At 46.7% G+C, this 23,446-nt stretch overlaps 1 protein-coding gene across 1 annotated transcript in view; it reads right to left on the minus strand.

The window, feature by feature from the left end:
- AARSD1 (alanyl-tRNA synthetase domain containing 1) overlaps window positions 1-22,948 on the minus strand; it is a 441,451-nt gene extending 418,503 nt beyond the window's left edge. Inside the window, exon 1 of the mRNA XM_069634186.1 lies at window positions 22,819-22,948. Coding sequence (XP_069490287.1) covers window positions 22,819-22,823 — 5 coding nt within the window. The 5' untranslated portion in view covers window positions 22,824-22,948. The remainder of the gene's footprint in view (window positions 1-22,818) is intronic.
- Between the last annotated feature and the right edge of the window lie 498 nt (window positions 22,949-23,446).

The following is a 23,446-nucleotide window of genomic DNA, read 5'->3' on the forward strand; positions in this document are numbered from 1 at the left end:
GGACCCCCACTATTGCCGAGCTTTGGCGTTTCCCATCTTTTTAACTGGTTTCTTGGGGCATGAAACCAATAAATGGTCAGCAGAACTACAGTACATGCATAGGTTATTTTTGTAACGGTTTTCTCGCTCAGCAGCGGACAAGCAACCGCAAATAGCTCCTATTTGCATTGGTTCGGGTTCACTGGAGGCGGTCTGGGGAACTGCAGTACGACCAGGTGCTAACAAAAAGGGTTTCTTTTCGCCCTTTCTAGCGGATCTCCATGCATCAATTTGAAGAACAAGGTCCAGTAGTTCTGTGAACCCTGCAGGAACTATGGGAACCGTTGACAAGACGTCTTTCAGTTCCTCAGACAGACCTTTATAGAAAACTGCGGTCTTCTTGTCTTCTGGCCATTGAGTTTCTGCCTGCCAGCTGGTTGAATTGAGCGAGATAATCCAACAAAGGCTGGTTACCTTGTTGTAGATTCAACAGTTCCAAATCCGTTGCCTGGGTTGCATATCGCATATCGAACACTTTATTCATTGCTGACAACAGCTCATCACATTCATACAATAATGGGCTGTTGGACTCCAACAATGGGTTCGCCCATGCTGCAGCAGTGCCCCCTAGATGTGACAGTACAAATGCTGCCTTTGTAGTCAAGTCCGGAAAGGAACTGGGCCTGCATAGGAAGTGGAGGTGACACTGATTCACAAAAGTGCAATAAGATTTGGGGTCTCCCGGGAACCTCTCTGGCGGAGCCAAAGGAAACTGAGTTGGCATCAGCACCTGAACTGATTCCCTTTAAGGTGCTGCTATACCCAAACTAGAGGCAACAGGTTCTGGGTTCACCACCCCTTGAGGGGATGCATGCATGGCGTCTTGCAGCACATCCATGCGTTGGCGCAATGTATCCTGAGCCGTAATCATTTCCTGTCTCAAATCTGCCACTAGCTGAGTGAGGACAGTCAAGGGGTCGGTGCCCTCCATTCTACGGCTTCTGATTCTGTTAGAAATCAGAATGTACCACTAGAACACCAATCAAAGGATACAGGCTGGTATTAAAAAAAGGATACACTTGGAGTCGTCCCTGATGTTTCGGAGTGACCTGAGGTAGAACGACGCCCGTCAATGTTAGACCTTCCAACTAATGTCACTCTCTGGCTTGTTAAAGTCAACAGCCAAATAGAGTAATTAGTGGAAAGGGCGTGTAAGGAACAAGAACCACCAGACTGTTGATATAAATAAAGAATTACATTAGAACTTGGACCACAACCAAGTGAGCAGCTAGGCACCTTTCTAAAGTACACTAACCTGTTGATCAGGACAGTCACAGTTAGAATCCAAAAATGAATTTTAGTCGAGGGAACTAACCTGAACGGAACCAGCGCCACACTAGAGTCAGGTTGGTGCACACAGGATAGGGTCCATTAAGTCCATTGCACGAGTCCTGAATGGAAAACCAAACGGTGTAGTGGAAATTGGAGATAATTGTTCCAGGTAAGTGATGACTTATAATGCCCTTGTAAGGACTACCTAATTGCGATCCGTGAGGGAAATAGACTGGACTCACAGAGTAAGCAGAATGAAAGAAGTCCTTATGTAAACAGAGTAGTGGTTGCCATTATGAAGAAACAAAAGCAAGGTTGCCCACTGAAGAAACAGCAGGCTGCTCCGGGCGGAACTGGAGCGGATATGTTTGTTAGGAGGAACCACTGTGGAATGCGGTGTAAGGCTGGTTGCCGACTGTGAAGACAGCAGGCTGCTCCCAGACGAACTGGAGCGGTATGTTGTTAGAAGGAACCCTTGTGGAACACGGTGTAAGGCTGGTTGCCGACTGTGAAGACAGCAGGCTGCTCCGAGCGGAACTGGAGCGGGTATGTTGATAGAAGGAACCGCTGTGGAACGCGGTGTAAGGCTGGTTGCCGACTGTGAAGACAGCAGGATGCTCCGAGCGGAACTGGAGCGGGTATATTGAAAGAAGGAACCGCTGTGGAACGCGATGTAAGGCTGTTTGCCGACTGTGAAGACAGCAGACTGCTTCGAGCCGAACTGGAGCGGGTATGTTGTCAGAAGGAACCGCTGTGGAACGGGATGCAAGGCTGGAGCCACGAAGGAAAGAACTGCATACTCCGAAGCTCTAGAACGTCAGGTATCGAGATACGATCAGAAGCATCGTTTGCACTGATATGCCATTTTATATACGTGTCACGTGACCACTCGCGTTACTACGCATGACCATGAACAAAGCACGTGATGATCATGTTCCCCGAACATATCACGTGATGAAATCTGCAAGTGTTACAAATGAAAACAACTCAGAATGTTTTCCTTTCCAATGCGCATGTAGAATTAAAAGAACGTACCATGCGCTTAAGGCCGTGATGATTTCTAATGAAAGCGTTTCCCCAGCAGCTTTCCAAACAGTCTCCACTGTGTGTAGAATGGCCTGGCAGTTCTAAGGGCCGTGAGGGCAGGTAACATCAGCTATTTGGGAGTTCTCTGTGTGGAAGCAGGTGTGGAAGCAGATGTGCCAGGCTTTTGTGGGCTGACCGGCATGACACCTGGGCAGATCTTGCTCCCCCAAGAATGTCCCAAAGTCAATTTTGTCCAAAGAAAAGAAAGTCTTAAAGTCTTGAAAGGTTCCAGAGAAACAAAAGTTTATACAAACAAAACTCCACTGGTAGCAGTTCCTTCTTCGCTTGATGAAAAGATCCACTTTTCAAGTTAAACAAAGAAAACAACAGCACCAATGGTGTTCCTGGATAACCTCCTTCCAGGAAAGAATGGGTAAGGTTTAAGACAAAAGTACCACTTCTGCTTGGCAACAAATCTTCTTCTTGCAATTTCTGCAGCATCTGCGCCCACAATTTGTTAGGTGGCCTCTTCTTAGGGTTTGCTCTCTCTCGCTGGCAACTCCCTTTTATCAATGATAATGTGAGAGCAGGCTCCCTTGCCTCACAGTTTGCTTCTGCTTCTACTACTTCCAGATAATAATGTTCTGACAAAAGTATCAACCACCACATTTCTACTGCTGTTACTGCTACTTAGTATTTTAGGCAACTTCAACAAGACTCTTCAACCTCGACAGGTTGGCAAGGCACTCTTCTCTCTTGTAGGGCAAGAAAGGGCAGCCTCTTTGCCTTTCCTTCTGTCTTGCAGCTATCACATAATCTTCCTTTAGCTTCCAGGCTGCTTTGTTCTGACCTTCAACAGTCTCAGCTCTACAGATTGGAATGAGTTTTTCTAACAAGCACCCAGCTCCCTTCCCAAGTTTCATATACAGCTTCTTGTCTATAGTAGTTACCCCAAAACTGTACTGCCACTCTTCCAGCCTTTGATAACCTTGTCTCCCTTGTATCAGAGGACTCTGGGTTTACAACAGCTTCAAAAACCTTACAGTGGTGTGCAGTTCATAATAGAGCTGGTTTCACTTTAACAGGGTTTGGTCTACTGGCTTGGGTAATACTTGTTCTTTGTTTGACTTCAGCAACTTCTACAACTGCTACATAATTGTTCAGTATGTTACAAGGAGTATGTGTTTAAGTAGAAACAAAATTAGGTGCACACGATTTCATTTGAATGATAAACTACTCCTTTAAAGTTGTGCGTTCCCTTCTTTTCGGTCAGCGTTATGCTTCCAAAGAACTTGGATACACAGTTTCATGTGCATAACCTCTTTTAATGTTAGAAGGGCTTGTAACATTGCAGGAAAGTCAACTTCTACTTCATAAGATTTACCTGCACCGTTCTGCTCTTTAATAGGAGACACACGACCGTTCAGCAACAGTTTATATATAACAATGGGAAAGGAGAGGCTTTCACTTTGCGCAGGTATTTAAGCTTCAGTTATATAAGTATGTGATACAATTTCATTGTTAGAAGGACTTTCCACTTCTGCAAACAACTTTTACTCGCATTCATGTGCACGCGAGTATGATTTAAGCTGCCTACAGGTAGCGGCAAGGTGTTCCTGATGATTTGCAGTATGGAGCTTCTTTCACCGACTCCACAATCACAGCGACTGCAGGCTGCTGCTGCTTCCCGACTTAATGTCTTCTGCTGCTACTGCTACAGGCACTCTTGGGACACACACCCCTCTGCAACACGGGTGTCTCTGATCCGGCATCATTAATGAAGAGTCTTCCCTTCTCCAGCTTCACTCTGCTTCTTTCTGCACACAGACCATGGGTGGATGCACGACTTCAGCACTGCAGTCACAGAAATTAGGCACACCTGGAAAGACTGCCTATTTCTTCCAGTCTCTTCCAGTGCTGCCACAACCAAACAGGGTTTGTGAGCACAGGACCAACTCAGAGCCTGCAGGTGAAATCTGCTCTTCCTCTGCTCCGGCATCCCTTCTGTGGTCATACTTCCTAGTGAACTGCCAGCCTCGTGCTCTGCTTCATCTGCTACTGCTTCTGCCGACCTTCCAGCTCCTGCTCCAGCTTCTTTCTACTGCTCCTTCCTACTGCAGACTTTTATACCGCTCATGTGGGTTGATTGCCTTAAGGTACAGGCCCTTTGAACTAATTGCCTGACCTTGCCAAAGGCTATTAGGCCTGCCTGCTTGGCGTTGACTCCTATGTGCCTCTTCAACCCTCTTCTTCATCACAGTCCCTGAGGGATTCTGGAACAGGTTGTTCATTTTAGAGAACTTTGTTTTTTCTACTTCTGTAAAATGGCAAAAGGCCATCAAAAGGGCAGGGTTGTGAGGGGAAAGTTAAAAAGGGTTCCTCGCAATTTTCCTGGTCTGATCCTCCCTCTATGTGATCCTCGCGCAATACACCACCCCCAGGGCCGGGATCAAAGAGCGCCTGCCTTCTCCTGGCCACATGAGAAGGGTCCCAGACCAGGTTCCTGGGGGGAATCTTGTCAGATCCTCCACATGTAACAGACTTTCTGGAATCCCCTGCAATGCAGAGAAGTCCCCCAATATTCAGGTGTTCCCAAATTGGTACAAAGCCTGTGCATGCCTCTGAGCGGTACAAACCCCAAGGCACCCTCGTCACATTTTGCATTGGGGGTGTGGGAGGGGCGCTTTCTTTTGTGTTATTCATCTGGGTTTGTTCACCTCAGGTCTGATATGAGCAGCAGCCTGGACAATGGGATCAGTGCTGTAAAGTCCCAGAAGCAAAATGACTGGCTGTACATGTAATCCTGTGTTTACCAACTGATGGCACTACATGCATGTTGGCACAAGAGATAGGTTATTTGTCATGCCAACCTGGGTATCTTTGGCATCCTGGTTTCATGACACATCATCAGTCTGGCTTTGATTGAATAGTAAGCACATACAGTGCCTTGACCTGTTTGAGGGGGCCAAGAAGGACCCTATAGGAGCTACACAGGGCTCTGCTCAACTCCTCATGAATTTATAAATATATGTATTGCTCGGTATTATCTGTTTATGATATTTTTGATATGATATGCTATTTTATTTATATAGCGCCTATACACAATGGGCCTCATTACGAATGTTACGGTAAGGCAACAACGGCGCGGTAGTGCTACCGGCGCCGTTGTTGCCATGCCGCAACATTACAAGTTTGCTCACGGGTGCCGCTCTGCACGCCTGGTCAGACCAGGCGTGCAGAGCAGCACCCGCGAGCAGACCAGGATGGTAGCAACGGTACCGTTATGAACGGTACAGCTGCTACCATCCTACCCATTCCCATTGAACCCTATGGGGGCTCAAATGGGAATGGGGACATACCGACTCTGGGTCCAGCGAAAGGGAAATTACCGGGCCCTCCAAGGTCGGAATGGCCAGATAATTCTCCTTTTGTGGGACCCGGAGTCGGACCCGAGTTTGGGGGTAGCCATGCCCTTACTAAGGGCATGGCTACCTCCAAACTCGTAATGAGGCCCAATGTGTTTCAAAGCACTTCAAGGCAAGGGAGGGAGCAAGGGAAAATGCAATGACATTCTTACAGGCCATGAACAGTAAGGATGTGAAATGAACTTTTGTACTCGGCCTGACGATGATTCAGATAGCGCAAGAGCTAAGACATAGATAAGGAAGGAAGGGGGAGAGTGGGAAGGAAATGGAAACAGATAGGTGACTACCGTACAAGGCCTAACGACATTTCTGGTAGAGCCGGAGAAAAACAAAAGGTGAGGGAGAGGGGTGCAGAAAGTGGGGGGAGGAACAAAACAAGTGACTATCGTACTAGGCCTGACGAAATTTCAGATAGTGCTGTGGGTGTGGGGGGGACAAGGAAAGAGAGGGGGGAGGAGACAGACGAGGTTGCTATCATACTAGGTCCTTGGACAATTCTGATAGACTAAGTGCATAGAAGAAAATAAGGGGGGGGAGATAGGAAAAAGGAGAGGAGGAGAGAACAGAGAGTAAGCAGTCAAAAAGAGTGGAGAAGCAAGAGGGGAAAGCAAATACAATTGCAGAAGTTAGTAGTAACACATATGCAAGCCAGGATACAAGATGAAGATGGGAACAGCATGATTCAGGGCCACCATGAGTACAAGATGCAAAGGAAGTCTAGCATGAGAGTTGAGAAAGGGTGATGCAAGTCAAATCCAGCACTGGCCACAAGACGGTAATGGTGAAACCAGAATGTATCAGGACAAGGTTGGGCCCCCTTTCTCCGGTGATCCGTAACCCAACGTTTTCGCTGGGCATGGACAGCAGGGCATTCACACAGTGGGAATCTCATGGCACCCTGAGATTGAGGGACTTGTATAAAGACACTGCACCGCTTACATTCACGGAATGCAAAGAAAGATTCCAATTGATTGTCAGAATGGTTTCGCTATGCCCAAATATGGCACTGGGTGTCCCACAACACTGTTAAACAGGTGGGTTGTCATCCCCCTATGGGGATCGAGCTCAAAGTCTTGGAGGGGCAGAAGTTGGGTAAGGTTTCCACCTGCTACTGCTTGTTGGAAAATGCCTCCCCGGTGGAAAAGTTTCCGTACATGTCACAATGGGAAAGGGTGCTATGAATGGACATTCCAGAGGAATCTTGGTCGAAGATTTGTGCCAGGGTGCAAAAAGGTTCCTAGTGCTCCTTAATCAAAGAAGGTGCCCTTAAGATATGGTTTCAGTGGTACATGACTCCTCAAAAGACAGCACGCGATCCGCCTGGATTACTCGGACCGCTGCTGAAATGGCTGGGGGACTTGGCGCACATGTCTTGGCACTGCCAGATCATGCAACTTTCTGGCAGGAGATTCTCTCCAAAATCAAAGACATCACAGGCTGCCTGTGTCCCATGTTCCCCCTAACACTGCTTCTGAGGGATTCCCCGGAGGATGCCATGTTCCCTATGTCGGGCCCTAGGGCGGATCTCAACTCACACCTGTTGATGGCCGCAAGGATAAACCGTGCTCGTTTAATCCTGTTAATCATCCACTAAACACTTAGAGGGAACATACAGGGCTTTTGTTGATTATGATTCTCTACATTACCATGTTGAGTAAGATTTATTTATTCAGCACAATATTTCAGCAACACAGAACTATACACCCCACACTATTGTTACCTCCTTTCATATCTCTTTAAATGCAAGGCACGAGCAAGCTTCAGGGGCCAGGCTCTGTCCGGATCCCTCTAACCTATTCCCCCTAGTTGATTATTGTATCCTCTATCGGCCTCTGTAGCAGGACTATGTTGAGCTGATCAGGAAAGTGGATGGGAACAGTCTCTTGTGGGCAATTTGTTGTAGTCGTTCCAGGACATAAGGGCGAAACCTAGTCTGCAGACATTCTGCCCCTTGTCTATAAAAGGCACAATGAACCAGGCACAATGCTTTGAAGAGAATACTCTTAGCCACGAGACGCCAGTACAACTTAAGCAAAATGAGGGAGATATGAGAACAGCGAGGGGTAGACATAGCTAGCCGTGCAGCCACTTTTTGTAGGATCTGAAGGCGTTGTATCAAGTAAGAAAGTTAGGCATGAAAAGGAAATTACAATAATCAATAGAAGAGCAGACAAGAGCAGACACCACAGAGGTGTGAAGGGGACAAGGGATACAGCGAAGAACACAGCGAAGAAGCTTAAGCTGGAAGTAGCCCCACTGACAGAATGCACTGACATGAGGTTCCATAGAAAGTGAAGAAGAAAGTTTAACTCCCAGATCCTTCACTATAGGAACCAGTAAGGGAGAAGGGGCTCAAGGAAGGAGGCCAGAAATCAGTGGTCCAAAAAGAGGAAGCTCTATGTTGATGCACATATGGAGAATGCAGTGTGAATGTACTGGTTGATTGTGTGAGTGAATGCCACACAAGGTGCATGGGTGATGTGAGAAACCTAAGGGTATCCTCACTCCTACTCCACCTCTAGCTTCTTCTCAGGTACCCAGGGAAAGACCATCTCTTTTGGATCCTGACCCTGGGGGAGGAGAAATGAGGGAGGATCACCTGGGAGAAGGGTCCTCGGAGATTCTAAGTGGGGTACCCACAGGCGAGACACGGTATCCCTCTTTCTCTATAGATGACTAACCTAACCCTCCCCAACCTTTATGGGCTATTGCAAGACTTCTCCCCTCATTTCCCCAAATGTAAAATTTGAAAGTACTGTGACGGGGAAGAGGAGACTGAGAGTAATGAGCTCTACACCTTCATTTTACCACTCTGGCACTGGGACGAGGAAGATGCCTAAAGAGTATGGTGAAAGTCAGGCATGTCCCCTTGATTATGGTCAGGCAAACCTAATGAAGGTTCCACACCTGCAACCTGTTAAGGGGTTGCAGGTGTATAAAGAGAGAGGTAGAGAACCCCACACAGAGGAACAGGCATGCCTGTGTGGAAGCTGCCAGCAGGGGACCTGTGTCATGAGGAGGCGTCCGTGGTGGGGCCTGCGAGGGAGCCAGGATGCCGGCTGATGCCCAGCAAAACTGTGGAGCCCCAGGCTAAGCAGAGGGTGCTGTGTTGAAATCCTGGGGAAGGGAACCCTGAGACTTGATAGACTACAAGTGCTGTCTTGAGGACTGAGCCTCAAGACCTCTTTTCTGTTGAACTGTGAGACTTGGGGAAGAGAGCCCCGAGGATTGTGTGTAACTGTATTGCATTGAACTCGGGAAAGATAATCTTAAGATTTTTGCGAACTTTCTTGAACTTGGGGAAGGGAAGCTGGACGAAGTTCAGAACTTTATGCTGATCACCATTTCTTTCATAATTGACATCCCTACACACTGTTTAGCTTTAGTTGTGAGGGAAAGCCTAGGTTTTGGACACAGACAGACTTTTTCGCACCTTACAAGCCTCTACTTAAGGACTGTAGGTCTGCTTCAGGCAGACAGCATTGAGTAGGCTGCTGGTCACATGACCAGGCCGTGCCACTCAGTTGCTCCACCCACCTCCAGTTTTCACACCTTTCAAGCCTCTATTTAAGGTCTGCAGGTCAGCTCCCAGCAGACATCATTTCATTGAGTAGGCTGCTGGTCACATGACCAGCCCGGCCAATTAGTTGCTCCGCCCACCTCCCGTTTTCAAGCCTTCCAAGCCTCTATTTAAGGACTGTATGTCTGCTTCAGGCAGACAGCATTAAGTAGGCTACTAGTCCCATGACCAGGCCCTGCCACTCAGTTGCTCCGCCCACCTCCAGTTTTCACACCTTTCATGCCTCTACTTAAGGACTGCAGGTCAGCTCGCGGCAGACAGCATTGAATAGGCTGATTATCACGTGACCAGGCACTGCCACTCAGTTGCTCTGCTCTCCACCTATTTAATCAGTCCTCCTTAGGCATCCCCATCATCAGCGTCCTCAGAAAAGGTCAGGCAAAGACATGGACCTCATCTGTTTGTGCATGTTCGGGCCTGATAGGGCCAAGGGCCTGACCTGTTATCCTTCATTTCACCTACAAACTAATCGCTACTACTGCTACTTACCAGAAGACATCACTTGTGTCTCCTCCCTCCAAAGCCCATCCCCACTCTCACTAGGGTTCAAATAGCCAAAGGCCCTAGGCAGCCCCAGCAAGCTACCCTAACTAACCTCATCAATATTGCCCTTCCCCCATCCAACACCCACAGACCACATGCACACGCCCTCTCATATTGATCACTGCTCGCTGAGCAGTTGCTCACGCTGCAGAGATCACTGACCTCATCTTGTGCAACAACCTTGATGCCCTGTTCATCACTGAAACATGGTTTACCCCACCCTCCCCATATGTTTTCAACGTCCTTCTACCCCAAGGCTACTGCATCCAACATTGGCCATGCTCTATCAACCCCTCTCCCAGAACAAGCACATTTGAATCACTTGCCTGCCGGTTCCCTCTATTGCACAACAAATCCATCACCTTCCACCTCATCTACAAACCACCTCACAGGAGTGACTCGTTCATTACAGACATCTCCAACATACTCTCATGTGCCAAATTAGCACATTCAAATAATGTCCTTCTCAGATTTTAACATCTGCGAGTCACAGGCTGTCATCCACACTCGAAGCATGCTTTTCACACTGACTGCTTCCATGGACCTTAAGCAAATTGTGCTCTCCGCCATGCTCAAGAAAGGCAACACCCTAGACTTACTCATCACATCATCCCTCTGCATCACCTGTACAGACCCTATCCCAATTCACTGGTCTGACCATGCTGCCATCCTGTTATCAGTCACCCACTCAACTACGGCTCACAAGTGTCAGGCTAAACGCCCCCTCACTCAACGCTGATCATTCAAAACCTTCCAGGTCAATGAGCTAGAAGCAAACTTTGCAGACTTAATCACCACAGGGAATGCATCATGCCTCCTGGAATCATTCAGCAACCCTGCTATGAAACTGGTGGACATTCATGCACCGCTAAAATCCAGCCGGGCTAAGACCAATGCCCCATGGTACACCCCTGAGCTAGCCTCCAACAAACGCTCAGAGTCCTAGAGAAACGGTGGCACAAAAACCATAACTCTGGAGACCTCACCAACCTCAAATCTCTGTGTTCAAACTGTAGGATTCTGATTACTGAGGCCAAAGCTGCTCACTACTCCACCAGGATTGCAGCAGCCTCTAGCAGGAGCAACGCCCTCTTTGAAGTAGTAAAGCATTGTGCCAAACCATCACCCAACCCTGAGGTATCAGCAACTCTTGAATAATATGACAGAATCAACACATTTTTTATTGAAAAACTAGACAAAATCTGAGATATCATCGAATCAACCTCTCACAGCATTAGCATCCCCTGCACCCCAGCACACCATTGACCCTCTGGATCAAATTCTTAAGACTGGTCTCATATGACCTCTTTTGAAAAAAGCAACTCTAGATGACCTGGCCAACTACAGGCCCATTACAAACCTCCCGTTTATTGGGGAAATCTTCTATCAGTCAGGGTTTTGCCCAAAGTGTAGCATCGAGACAGCCACCATCCAGGTGGTGGATGATGCTCTCCAAATCATGGATAAGGGTTGACTCAAGCCTCTTCGTCCTCTATGACCTCTCGGCTGCATTCAACACCATCGACCACTGCATCCTTCTCTCCCTCTTTGCTGACAGGATGGGATTCTCTGGCACTGTCCTGAATTGGTTTACCTCCTACCTCTCAGGCAGACACTAGATCAACTTGTTGCGTTCTAACCAACTCCCGGTCTCCTGCAAAGTTGCCCAAGGCTCCATCCTCTCACCAATCCTTTTTAACATTTAAAAGGAGCCTCTGGGCACTCTGCTCAAAGATCCCAATGTAGCCATCCACCAATACGCAGACGATACTCAGTAGTACACAAGAGTAAATATCGCACTGGACTTCATTTGTCTCCGCAATTACCTAGCCATCACCCAGGCCTAGATGTCGATTGCCTACCTCAAACTAAACATATACAAGACTGAATTTGTCCTCAACGATCCGCCAGCTAATAAACACATGTCCAACAATGGCTCAATGATATGCACATAGGATTTGATCCACAACTCTCAGACTCAGCAATATCCTTAGGCTCCACCATTCACAGCAATCTGTCCTTCCAGAAACATATAGCCAAGAAGGCCCAAATAGCCTGGCTCAGAATCTCTACCCTTTGAAAAATCAAATCCTTCATCCCGCCTCAGGACTGCAGGACTGTAAAGCGTGCCCTTGTGGTCTCGCACATCGATGGGGAAAGGCTCTCCTGACAGGCCTCCCAACTGCTCCCTTGGCTCCCCTAAAAGCAGTCCACCAGGCTGCAGCACGTCTTATTACGTGAGCACGGAAATGGGACCGAATTACCCCATCCTACGCGAACTACATTGTCTACCACACCAAGCCAGGCTACTGTTCAAGACTGCATGTATCATCTACAAAGCAGTCATGAGTAGCACACCAGCGTACCTGGTGGCTAACATCCACCTATCTGATGGCACACGCTCCTCGTGCAGCAAATTGACCAACAAGCTTGAATCACAACCTGTTCGCAAAGAGAGGGTCCGCAAACAATCCTTCTCTTGTCATGCACCCACCCTCTGGAACTCGATCCCAGTGTCAGGTTAGAATGTCCCCACAATTCTCCCATTTCAGAAATCTCTCAAAACATGGCTCTTTAAACATGTGACCAAGGACTAATTCCAATGGACGCACACACCGATGCCGACCTCACAGTACTGCACTACTATTAAAAGATGCCAGCCCAAATGCCGGCTACCCACACTCTGTACAGCGGTCCACTGCTCTCGAGCTAGGCCAGCGCTTTAAACAATAAAATAAATAAATAAATGTAAATAATATATATGGTGGCTGAACAGAGTAGAATTCAGCAGCAATTGTTTGTTTAGCAAAGCTGTGTGTAGAGTGATTTTCTTCTCCGAACTCCTTTTCTGTCTGCAGTTTTGCCTTTGTTAGTCTTTTGTCAGGTGCCCATGTGGTGCCTGGAGCACGACCCCCCCCCCAGAGGCTTTGCCAGCACAATCTGTCAGCAGTCGCTTTTCCTTGGGTAACTTCAAAGTCCACATATGCCATGTGCTATGGTCCCCTCTGGTCCTGGGATCCTGGGCTCTTTTTAAACAGGTGACGCTCTCCCTGCACTTATCTCTATAAGCTGGCCAGGACTATGCTTGCAGTCAGGATGGTAAAAAGTCATCCCCTCTGTCTCAGTAAGGGAGTTTGCATGGCCTTGCACATTTGCATGACACACCCTTTACCAGTGAATCACAGCTAGGTTCTAGAATCTGCTTCAGCTGCCTTGCCATCTATCACTAGAGAAGGCACACTATTGGCCAAGCGGTGTGACCAAAGGAGTGATGACACTGTCATGCTTGAAAGTCAGAGCGCAGTAAGAAACACTGCACCACGAGGCAGCCTTTACCCTAATGTTCTGTTACAGACCCACAATGATTAAACGCATGCTCCAAATTCAAGTAGGTGGTATATTACATTATTTCATTGACACCAGAGGGCTATTACAAACAGGGCAGTTTTCATGTCTAACCCAGGCTCGGACTGGCCTATAGGGCAATAGGGCAATGCCCGAACCACAAACACAAAATGCTAGTGTGGGCCAGTTTTTGGGTGAAAGTGGCCAGTCTGATAAGTTACTTCACCAGCAGCTAGTAGTTTTGACCAGTGTTACTGAGTAAATATTCTTTAAAATGCACATTTTGCAACATATTTTATCAAAAAACCTCCCCCTTGGTTACTAGTCAGTCTATCATAAAACCGGGGTTCTGTATTGTGTGTAGTTTTTGGATTGGCTGTTTGGATGGCGCAGTTTACAGGACATCACGGTAGTCGAGACGTGATAAGAACGGAGACCTGGTTATGTGTACATGGTGTAAAATGCACTCGACAGTGGCTAAGGGAACACCCTTAGCCACTGTTGAGCCAGGGAGAAAAAAAGGAAAGCTCCAAATTGAAGAAGATAGCCAGGTCCTTTACAGTGTTACTTGTTCTGCTGTCGGTACTTTAAATAGGCAGGCACTTGCCGGTCCCGAGTCCCTATACTTCTTTTATTTGAAAGACACAGTACCTGCACTTCTCAAAAGGAAGGCAATGCTTTAAAAGGAGTATGGCACTTCAAAACAGTAAGCAGGTAAACTGGGAGAGTGAGTACCTACACTTCTACGTTTCCTTTTCAAGCACTGTCTGTTATCAGTCAGACTCATCTCTGTTTTTGTTCCATTGAAACAGAGGAAGTAGCTTTTCACCCACAGGCATGTCTAAGCCAAGCATTATGCGATGAGGATATTTCGGCTTGGTAGTGCCTGGCCCCTGGCCAGAGGTCTATCTGAGTGGCGCCCGACTTGACTTGCAGGAAACACATTCCTCAATTCTGAAGTGCAGTGGAGTCAAGCCTATAGTTGATACAATGTGAGAAGAGCTCTGCAGTCTTTATTTGTGTTTGTAAACCAAACCTGGAGTGGAAGGTTTACTGTAAAATGTCATCCACCAGAAGCCACTTTAGTGCGGCTTGTTGGTGGGGCCCATTCAGATATTACCACAGGTGTTCTGCTGTTCTCTTAAGTGCAACTGGTGATTACTTCACTGCTTTAAAAAAAAACGCATGCATGTCTGTGTGTCCCTTTAATGTACATAGCTATTGTGCTTGTATTACCTTGTAAGTTAATGTTATTGGGTCTTCCAATAATAGAGTGTCTCCTATTTCGATGGCCTCTCGGAGCCATAAGATACAGAGACATTGACTGTATATAATGAAAAATGTACACTGCTACACTAAGACATACTGTTATTAGATGGCAGAGTACTTTGTTGCGACACACTGAGAGACATAGGTTGCTTCACCATGAGAGACAGTACTAAGCAGTGCCAGGGTGCAACTAATTATAACACTGTGTGCCTCATTACGAGTTGGGCGATATCCTGGCGGTAATACCGCCCAACTGTAATTGCGTGAGCGGCACCTGGTCCGGCATTATTAGCGCCAGATCACGGGTTGGGCATTACGGTAAATCTCCATTCCCCATTGGAGCCACTGGACCCAATGGGGCATTTCCGGTGCAAATACTGTGTGCTGATACAGCCGGCGGTAACTGGACCGAAAACAGGGCACTAAATGGGATTTTCACCTCCAGCAAAAAGCTGGAGGTAAAACAGCCCATTTTTAGCACCCAACTCATGATCGGGCCAGCCCTTAAATGCCACGGTAATAGCGTTACCACTGCATTTAAAGACGGTAGCCCAACTCGTGATGAGGCCCTATGTTTGAGACACAACTATTACACTTGGAGAAACTGACCACACACCAGAAAAAAATACATTTCTCAAACATGTTTATACTGATCTCTCACCTCCCAGCAAAAAATATTCTGTCTGTCCCCCAAATAGAGTGCCACCGATCGACTTAAATCCGGATGCATGTGGGATGGCAAGCCGGGTTTCATGACTCAGAAGCCAGGGATGCTCTGCTTTACAGCTCTGCTGTCTAATACCAGCTGATCAGTAGATAAGCATGAAAGGATAATGAGTTCACCTTCAGTGACCCTTTCATGTGCAAAATTCCCACTCTACAAGCATTGTAAAGCAAATTCCAAACAACAGGTCTCACCAACTGATTGGTGTATTTGTGGAAGAAAAGGTAAACTGCATATCTTTAAAAGATGACAACGTTGCCTGCTTGTTTTAAAGCAAAAGAGGTACTTTTCTGCAAAACTGCACATTTTATGTGCACCTATGCACAACAATATATTAGATGCCCGTTTTCAATAATGGAAAACGCAAGCAATGTTTATTAATAATATAACCAATCCACAGCAGACTTCAGACACATTAACATGTGGCAGTGTCATGTGTGAATAGGGCATGCAAGCCTGCCTCTTTTTGTTGCATTCTGCAATGGTGAATGAAAGGCAAAACTACGGATACCAGAATGCAGAGAAACACTCGGCACAGGATGAATCACTCGCACCTGACCAACATGGAGACAAAGAATATACAACTCTGCTTCACAACCACCACATAGGAGAAGAAGCTGACCAGCGGTCCGTGTTTGCTTTTTAGCCGACGCAAATCTGCATTTGCTTTGCAGTACACATATTTGAGAAAAGCTGAACTACAAGTCCCAGAATGAAAACTGAAGTTGAATGAACAGCCAGGACTGGGTGGAGGTGTCAAACATGTTAAGGGACCACGTCTCAGTCCCCTCTCAGATCTATCTAGCTAACCAATTTCTAGCGAGAGTTACAGCGTTCATGGCCTCCAGGCCCACATCATCCTTCAAGTCTGCTATTTGTAGATCTGAATTTCCATTGGGAAAAATTCAACTTCATTATTCAGACCGGCCAGGATTTTTCGGCATGAAATTGAACATAGTGAAGAATAGTGCATAAAGCGGATGAGTATGTTGTCCGGATGAGTGTGTAGACCGGATGAGTGTGTAGATCAGAGTGCATGCCTATGGAATACTGGAGAACACACATGGAGCACACCAGAGAATAAAGCATAGTATAGAACGCTCATTGTGAACCAGAGCGCGTGAGTGTGTAGTGCAATATTGAACGCCTAAAATGACCAAAATGCATAGAACTGACCCGACCGCTCAAAATTGCATGGCGTACATAGTATACCCCGGAATGCATGGAACCTTAGAAAGAACATCCTTCATATCACACCCCACGCTTACTCTCTCCTTACACCACCACTCAACTAGAACACAGTGATACTATGACACCATTCGGTATAACTGTTCTCATATCAACATCTGCCGCTCACTCCCCATCACTCTAAGTAAACATCGCTGGTCCCACACCCCCAGCCAGGCGTTCCCCTCAGGCCTAACGCTGCCACACTCGGTCTGGATAATTCCGACCAGAGCGAACACATACTCATGATCTCAACCACCACGCCTACCGCTAAGAAGCAGCTACCACATGAATTCCGCACCAGCTGCACACATACCCGGTGCGCACACGCACCTTTGGACTCTCTCTAATCTCTCTACTGATCTGAACTTCGGTTCCCAAGGGTGTTCAACCTACCAGCGCCTTCAGACCATACCAATGGTATATAAGGCGCTATATAAGTGCAAAATAACATAACATAACATAACATTTTACAACATTTAAAAAAAGATAAATTATGTAGCACAAATTTGTATTTGTTGCAGCATTTTTGATCCACATTTTGAATTGATGTGAGGGTGCTAGAGAACTAGATTGCAAAAAGGGTAGTGTGTGAGGCTGCAAAAGAGCCTGATTGTCATTATTTGCACCTTGTGTATGTAGTTTCTGCTATCAAGTTAATAGAGTCCCAGATGTCCCCGGCTTGGCTGAACATTGTTTGTTTTGCTCTACGTCTATGGTTTATTGTACAAGCTTATTTAATATGAATAACTTTATTGATTGTTCTCATTTGTAAATATGTCCTTTCTGTATTCTCCAATTCCCCAAGCACTGAAACGCCCCCACTCACTAACACCTCTCACACTCACCAATTCTCCATCATAACTTACACTCCCAAACCACTTTCTCTGCCAATCATGTGCATACTTACCTGCTCTGTCACACTGCCAAGCCACAAATCACATGCCCTAACCCCTGCTATACTTTCAATTGTGCTCTCAACTTGCACAAGACCCGCTCCAGTTCCTCCTGCAATCTACAGTCCTTCATTCCTTCTTACTCGTTCTCCATCCCGAAATGTTACTCCCAGTCTATCATGCTCTTCCCCATCCTTTCTCCCAATCTGCAGCTTGCTTCCTCCTTCTGGCTCACCCCTCCCTGCTTTCTGGCCCACTGCTCACCCTCTCTGCTTTCTGGCGCACTGCTCACCCTCTGGCCCACCATTCCCCCTGTCTGGCACCCCTCTCACCCTCTGGCCCACCTCTCCCTCTCTGGCCCACCGCTCTCTGTGCTTTCTGGCCCACTGCTTCCCCTCTGGCTTACTGCTCCTCATCTGCCCCACTGCTCCCTTCATATGGTGATTAGTTTGTAAACAAATATATATATATATATATATTTAAAGTGCAGATTGCTTCTTTTTGTAAAAAAATGGCATTTTTCCAAAAACTGCTATGTTTGTGTGTGTGTGTGTTCAAAAACAGCTAATTTTGCAGGGGCGGGGAGTTGCAAAACGTCTGATTTTGAAGTATGTTAAATGATTACGAAATTGCTAAAAGCTAATGGAGCAAGATATCTATAATATATGATATAATATGCTTAATAAATGCAACATCAAAAATAAAATGGGGAGATGTAATAACAGGCTATTTATTATCTGCGGAAGGCTAGGAGCAACTGGGAGAAGTCAGTTGCAAGTCAGTAAACCGGACTCAGCCTCTTATTTCATCTGACAAAACGAATACCATTCTGGCGGAAAATATGTTCTGGCTGGATTTTATGACTGGTCTCTGCGTCCAAAGTCTTGGTAGTGATTGGGAAGAACCATCTTAATGCTGGATGTGACTAGAGTGGGTATTACACTTTCGTGCTCATATAAAATTAATTTGGTAGGGTAATAATGACAAAGTTTCTTAAAAATTGCAACAGACAATTCTGTAATTGGTCTGCACATTATAAAATGGTAAAAAAGCACCCTCCCTTTTTATTCCGGGGAGATTCTTTTTGAATCTTGGCTTGGTGGGCTAACGTGCCCGGTGCAGTGATTTATGGGAAACCTGTAGCTAGAGCTCTGTAGCAGCTTCTTAACACACTGAGCTATTCCAGGGATTCACTGGCTTTGAGAGCTTAAAACAATTCTTATAGGAATGTTTTTACGGGTGCTTTTAAAATGAATAATATGTTCACAAATTAAATGGCAAATGGGTCAAGTGGGTTAATACACATCTCGTTAAAATATGAACTGCTTGCCAGACACTGGGTCCAGTTTTGTCAGAACCAGTTTAGCTATTCATCTTTTCTAGGTCAAACATGTGTGGTATAAAATTTAATGAAATGTAATTTCAGCTTTACATAATTATGTATTTTGATAATACAGATTGCTATTTTTTTTAAAAAAAAAAAAATATATAGGTAAACTAAAAAATAGCTGCAGACATGATTTTTTCTCTTATCTTGCTATTGTGCCATGGGTTTAAAATCTATAAAAGGGGCGTGGCAAGGGGGAGGGGATTCCACACAGTGGGCAGGACTTCAAGTCCGTTTTTTGCCTCAAACTAAAGGTTGCAATCTAGGGCGACCAGACATCTCGGTTTTTACAGGACTGTGCCAAAATGTGGTGCTATGTCCCCCTTTCTCAAGATTATGTTCCCATTGGAAACTGCAGGGGTCCTGGTTTTTCTAGTAGGTCTTCATAGCTGGCCGGCAGGAATGCACAATCTCGCACAGAAGAAACGCTGCAGTTTACAATTTAGTTTAGTGTTAGCTTGAGATAAATTAATTACAATATGTCTTTATTTGAACAGCAACACTGCAACCACCTTCTCCTCCAAATGCTACTTAATGGTAGTGCCTTGACAGCCACTTCAAGAGTTAGTTCTAATCACTGCGCTCGATCTTTGTTTTTAAATAGATGCCCTGCTTTTGGTGATTGGGTTGCCAGAGAAAGTGTCCTTCTTTCTCTGCGTCGTTTGTTTGTAAAAGAGAGAGCTTGGGACCTGTTCACCTCAGCGCCGGGTTGCTCATTGCATAAGTTGTAGATGTTTATAAAAAATAAATGGATTCAATGCAATTTAGTAGTGCTATATTTGTTGGGAGTTGTTTGTGTTTCTACCCTCAGTGGTCTTGGTAAATAATAGATGCAGTCATTGCTGGAGTGGGCGGTCCAATGCATCCCGCTTGGGAGGGCTGGACCAGTGGTCCAAGTATGAGCCTTTGGAGGCCTCTTAGTCCATGGAGTTCTCTTCAGCCTGTGAGCCCCGATGGGCTTGAGGAGTTCCTGTTGTGGTCACGGCGGCTATCTTTTGAACCACCGGTCCAGCCCTCCCAAGCAGGATACATTGGACCAAACACGCCAGCAAGGACTCTATCTATTATCTACATGCCTTGAGAAAGACCGGAGGGTAGAAACACTGCTAAATTGGAGTGAATCCATTTGTTTTTTTTATAAATATTTACAAACGTATGCAATCAGCAACCCAGCACTCAGGTGAACAAGGCCACATCTCTCTCCTTTACAACTACTTTCATGTTAGTCACTGGATAAGTTACTGGATAAGGCTATATATATATATCTCTTTGATGGCACGTGCATCTTGAGTATAGTGCCCTGTTCAAGGGATGATGCACTAGTGTGTCATCAGCCTAAATCGAGAAAGATATATTCCTGTCCTTTAATATCTGAAAGAGGGGAGCAGTAATATATATGTCCAATACAAAATTAAAACTTCCTTCCCTTCCATAGCTATAGTTTGAGTCCTACTCAATGGCAGTTTCAGTTTAGCTTTTTGGCACTGGGGCGACGTGGTGCCCTGCCTGACTCTGGGGACAGGGAAGTGGCTCAGGATGCCGGGTAGCCCCCTGAGGCAGTGGATGATGGTACCGGTGAGGGTCCCTTGGGTCCCCCTCCATTGCCCCTGGCTCAGGGATGGGGACAGTCAGTGGAACACGTCCAGACACCTCCACAATGTCAGTGGATCGCAAGGGTAGGCAAGCGGGCTCCTCCAGGATGTGTGGGTTTGCACGCTCACTTCCCTTAAACTAAGTTGTGGACATTAGCATGGGCACTGGCCGTATGAGTGGCAAAGGAAGGCAGGTAAGGTTGTGAAGGAGGTTGATGGAAGTAGAGGCCAGGTGTGAAAGGGACTGAGTACCGGACAAGCCCAGATCAGGATAGAGGAGCAGAAATTCTCCCAACCTCATCTGGGGAGATTACGCAAAACCAGCGCCTCACTTCCAGACAGAAATGCCCACTAACCAATGCACTAACAATTTCCCCCTCTGCATCCACCTCTCAAACTCTAACCAAACACAACCACAAGCCTACAGCACAACAAACCACACAAACTTCACCACACTGCAACAACCACACAAAACACGCATAGACTCACACAACAGTACACAACGACTGCCAGCCGCAAACACCCCAGGCCCAGCCGACGGACCCACCGGGCTGAGGCCGCCAACAACACATCACTGCTCTCTTGCACTTTTCCAGCTTCCTCCCACTAACTCACCCTCCCTTTTTCCCTCTCTTTCAGATCTGTCAGAGCGCCAGGGGACCACTCCGGTGGTGATAGTGTGCGGTACAAAAATCCTTTAACATTAGTTGCCCTGTTCTGTTTTATTCGTTTTTAAATCTGGTCACCCCATGGCAACCCTAAACCACAATCTATAACTGCTTATATGTTCTGTTAAAAGCAGTCACCATAATCACTTTTTAACGAGCCTTGCGCCCCCCCCCTCTTTCCTCGCCCATCACTAAGGAGTCTTTGGACGCAGGGACCAGTAACACAATTTCAAGATCACTGCCCTAGAGGGAGATAGCTGCAATGGAAGCGAGGGCGGTGTTCAGCCAGAACCTTGGTCGAGTTTCCTGCCCACTTAGCGACTTGCGGTGCCACACTGCTATTTTCTTGTAGACACCAGGGCTGCAGTCATGAGGTTCCGCTTGTTGGACGCAGCGACTGTTACTTTCCAGACACGGCGTGATGTGGATTTGGGCACCCCATGTAAAGCCAAGACACACAAAGCCACAGTGTGCCATGTCACACAGAGTGCTTGCTGACCGCAGGTCTGTACACGAGCTAGGGCACTCCTACGCATATACGGGCGGGAGTGCAGTAAGAAGCCGAGATAAATGACAGAAGAAGCGCATGCGCGGTGTCCCCAAGCGTCGACTATGCCAAGGATTCCCTCACTGGAGCGAGTGCAATCATTTTGTAATTCGAACATTTCCAGATATGCAGCCTAACATTTGTAAACAAAGGGCCCATTTCCTGTCAGATCCATGTGCGTGGAAGCTACACTGGTGCAAAAGCCGTTTTAAACTGAGGCAAGTTATCGACATAGTGATTCGGGGCGGCCTGTAGGGCCCGGGGAAAAAGTCAATCTGATCGGTTGCCTGACAGAAAGATATCTCCGAAAAGCGGACACAGTGGGTAAGATTATGAAAGGAGCACTCATAAATACATGTTTTTTAAACACGGAAGCACCCACCATTTAAACCAGCCGCAAAAAAAGTAATATTCTGCCAGATCTAGGTCTCTGAAAGGCCTGAAAGTGCGACCCACTCGACCCCAGTAGGATCAGCATCTGAGCACTGGCACTGGTATTTCAGGCAAAAACACAGTATTAGGGCCCCCAGCGCTGGTCATTGGGCCAGATTTCCACGGATCCGAAGTCCGTGCTTTGTTCGCAACCGGGATTTGGACTAGAGCCATCAGGACCAAATGGCGTAATTTTAAGGCGGGACAAACACTTTCGTGGCACATTGTTTTGTCCCCATTCATTTGGCAGGGGTACCTTTCCTTTAATCTCGTCCCTCCCCCCTCCCCCAACATTTTCAGCAAAATGATTCCACTGTCAGTGGCTTAGCCACTGGACCAGTGAAACGTCAAGAGCACTTATTCCAGTTAGGACTGCACTCTGCAGAAAATATTCAAGTACAGACGTAACACATAGTATATTTAGCCACTCTAACACTAGTTGCCTTCTGCTTCTAATTCCTGAATGTGTGATGGATATATATGTAATGTATTCTATCTGTGTAAATGTATTGCAATCGTTTTGTTCCACAGAAAAAACGGTAAACATCTTCTTAAGTCTCAGCGCCTAGTTGCCTTTGTGCGCTTTACAGATGTACAAATAAATAAATAAAGCTTTGTAAAGATGTGCACCTTTTCTAATGTACTTGCAACATTACAGTAAACGCCCCTCCTTTAATGATTTATCAATGAATCTCCTGAAATGTAAATGTTGAATTTTTTTTGGGGGGGGGGGGGGCTGAAAAAATGTGTGTTCCCCCCCCCCTCCCAATGATGTAAACCTGCCCCGAGGGAACCCTGGAAGCACAATCCGCCTTGCCTTCGCACTGAATTTCGAATGCGCCGTACCTCATGGCTGCTGGAAAGGTCCCCTCTCCTAGGCAGCAGGCCCGCTCTAGACGCACAAGTGGACGGTACCGAGGGCCGACTTGGACTGACGGCTCTGGGCTTTGGTAAATCGGCCCAGACCGAGAATGCTTCCTGTTCTGTCGCTTTTCAACCAGGCTGCGCCACGCGGTCCCCACAGCCGGCTGCTATATTAAGAGTAGGTCGCTCCCCAGCTGTTGCTATCTTTAAACTCCCCGGTACTCTTTCTGGAGCTTTCGTGAAGCCGAGAGCTCCAGAATGATTGGGCCTGCAGCTGTGTAACCGGAGAGCCCCTTCCCCCCCACTCATACAAGTGGCGTCGCAATCATCCTTAACGCCCTGGTGACTGGACAGGGCAGAGATAACGCTTTTAAGCATGGGTCGCCTGCACATTCCTCACAAGCTTCATAGCTGGCAGGATAGCATTGAGTTAACGGGTCTCTCCTGGGCTGCAGAGAACTGTCGCAACCTAGGATCGTAGCGGTACCTACTCTATTTCCTTTTTTTTTTTTTACAGGTGAATAGAATGTTTCAAGCCGGGGTAGGTCACTGTAATGTATATGCGTTAGCAGAACTAAAAGACAAATAGGATTTAGGGTAATATACAGAA

This window comes from Ambystoma mexicanum, chromosome 13 (genome assembly GCF_040938575.1).
Source record: "Ambystoma mexicanum isolate Mex_15411 chromosome 13, UKY_AmexF1_1, whole genome shotgun sequence".
In the NCBI taxonomy this organism is placed as follows: Eukaryota; Metazoa; Chordata; class Amphibia; order Caudata; family Ambystomatidae; genus Ambystoma; species Ambystoma mexicanum.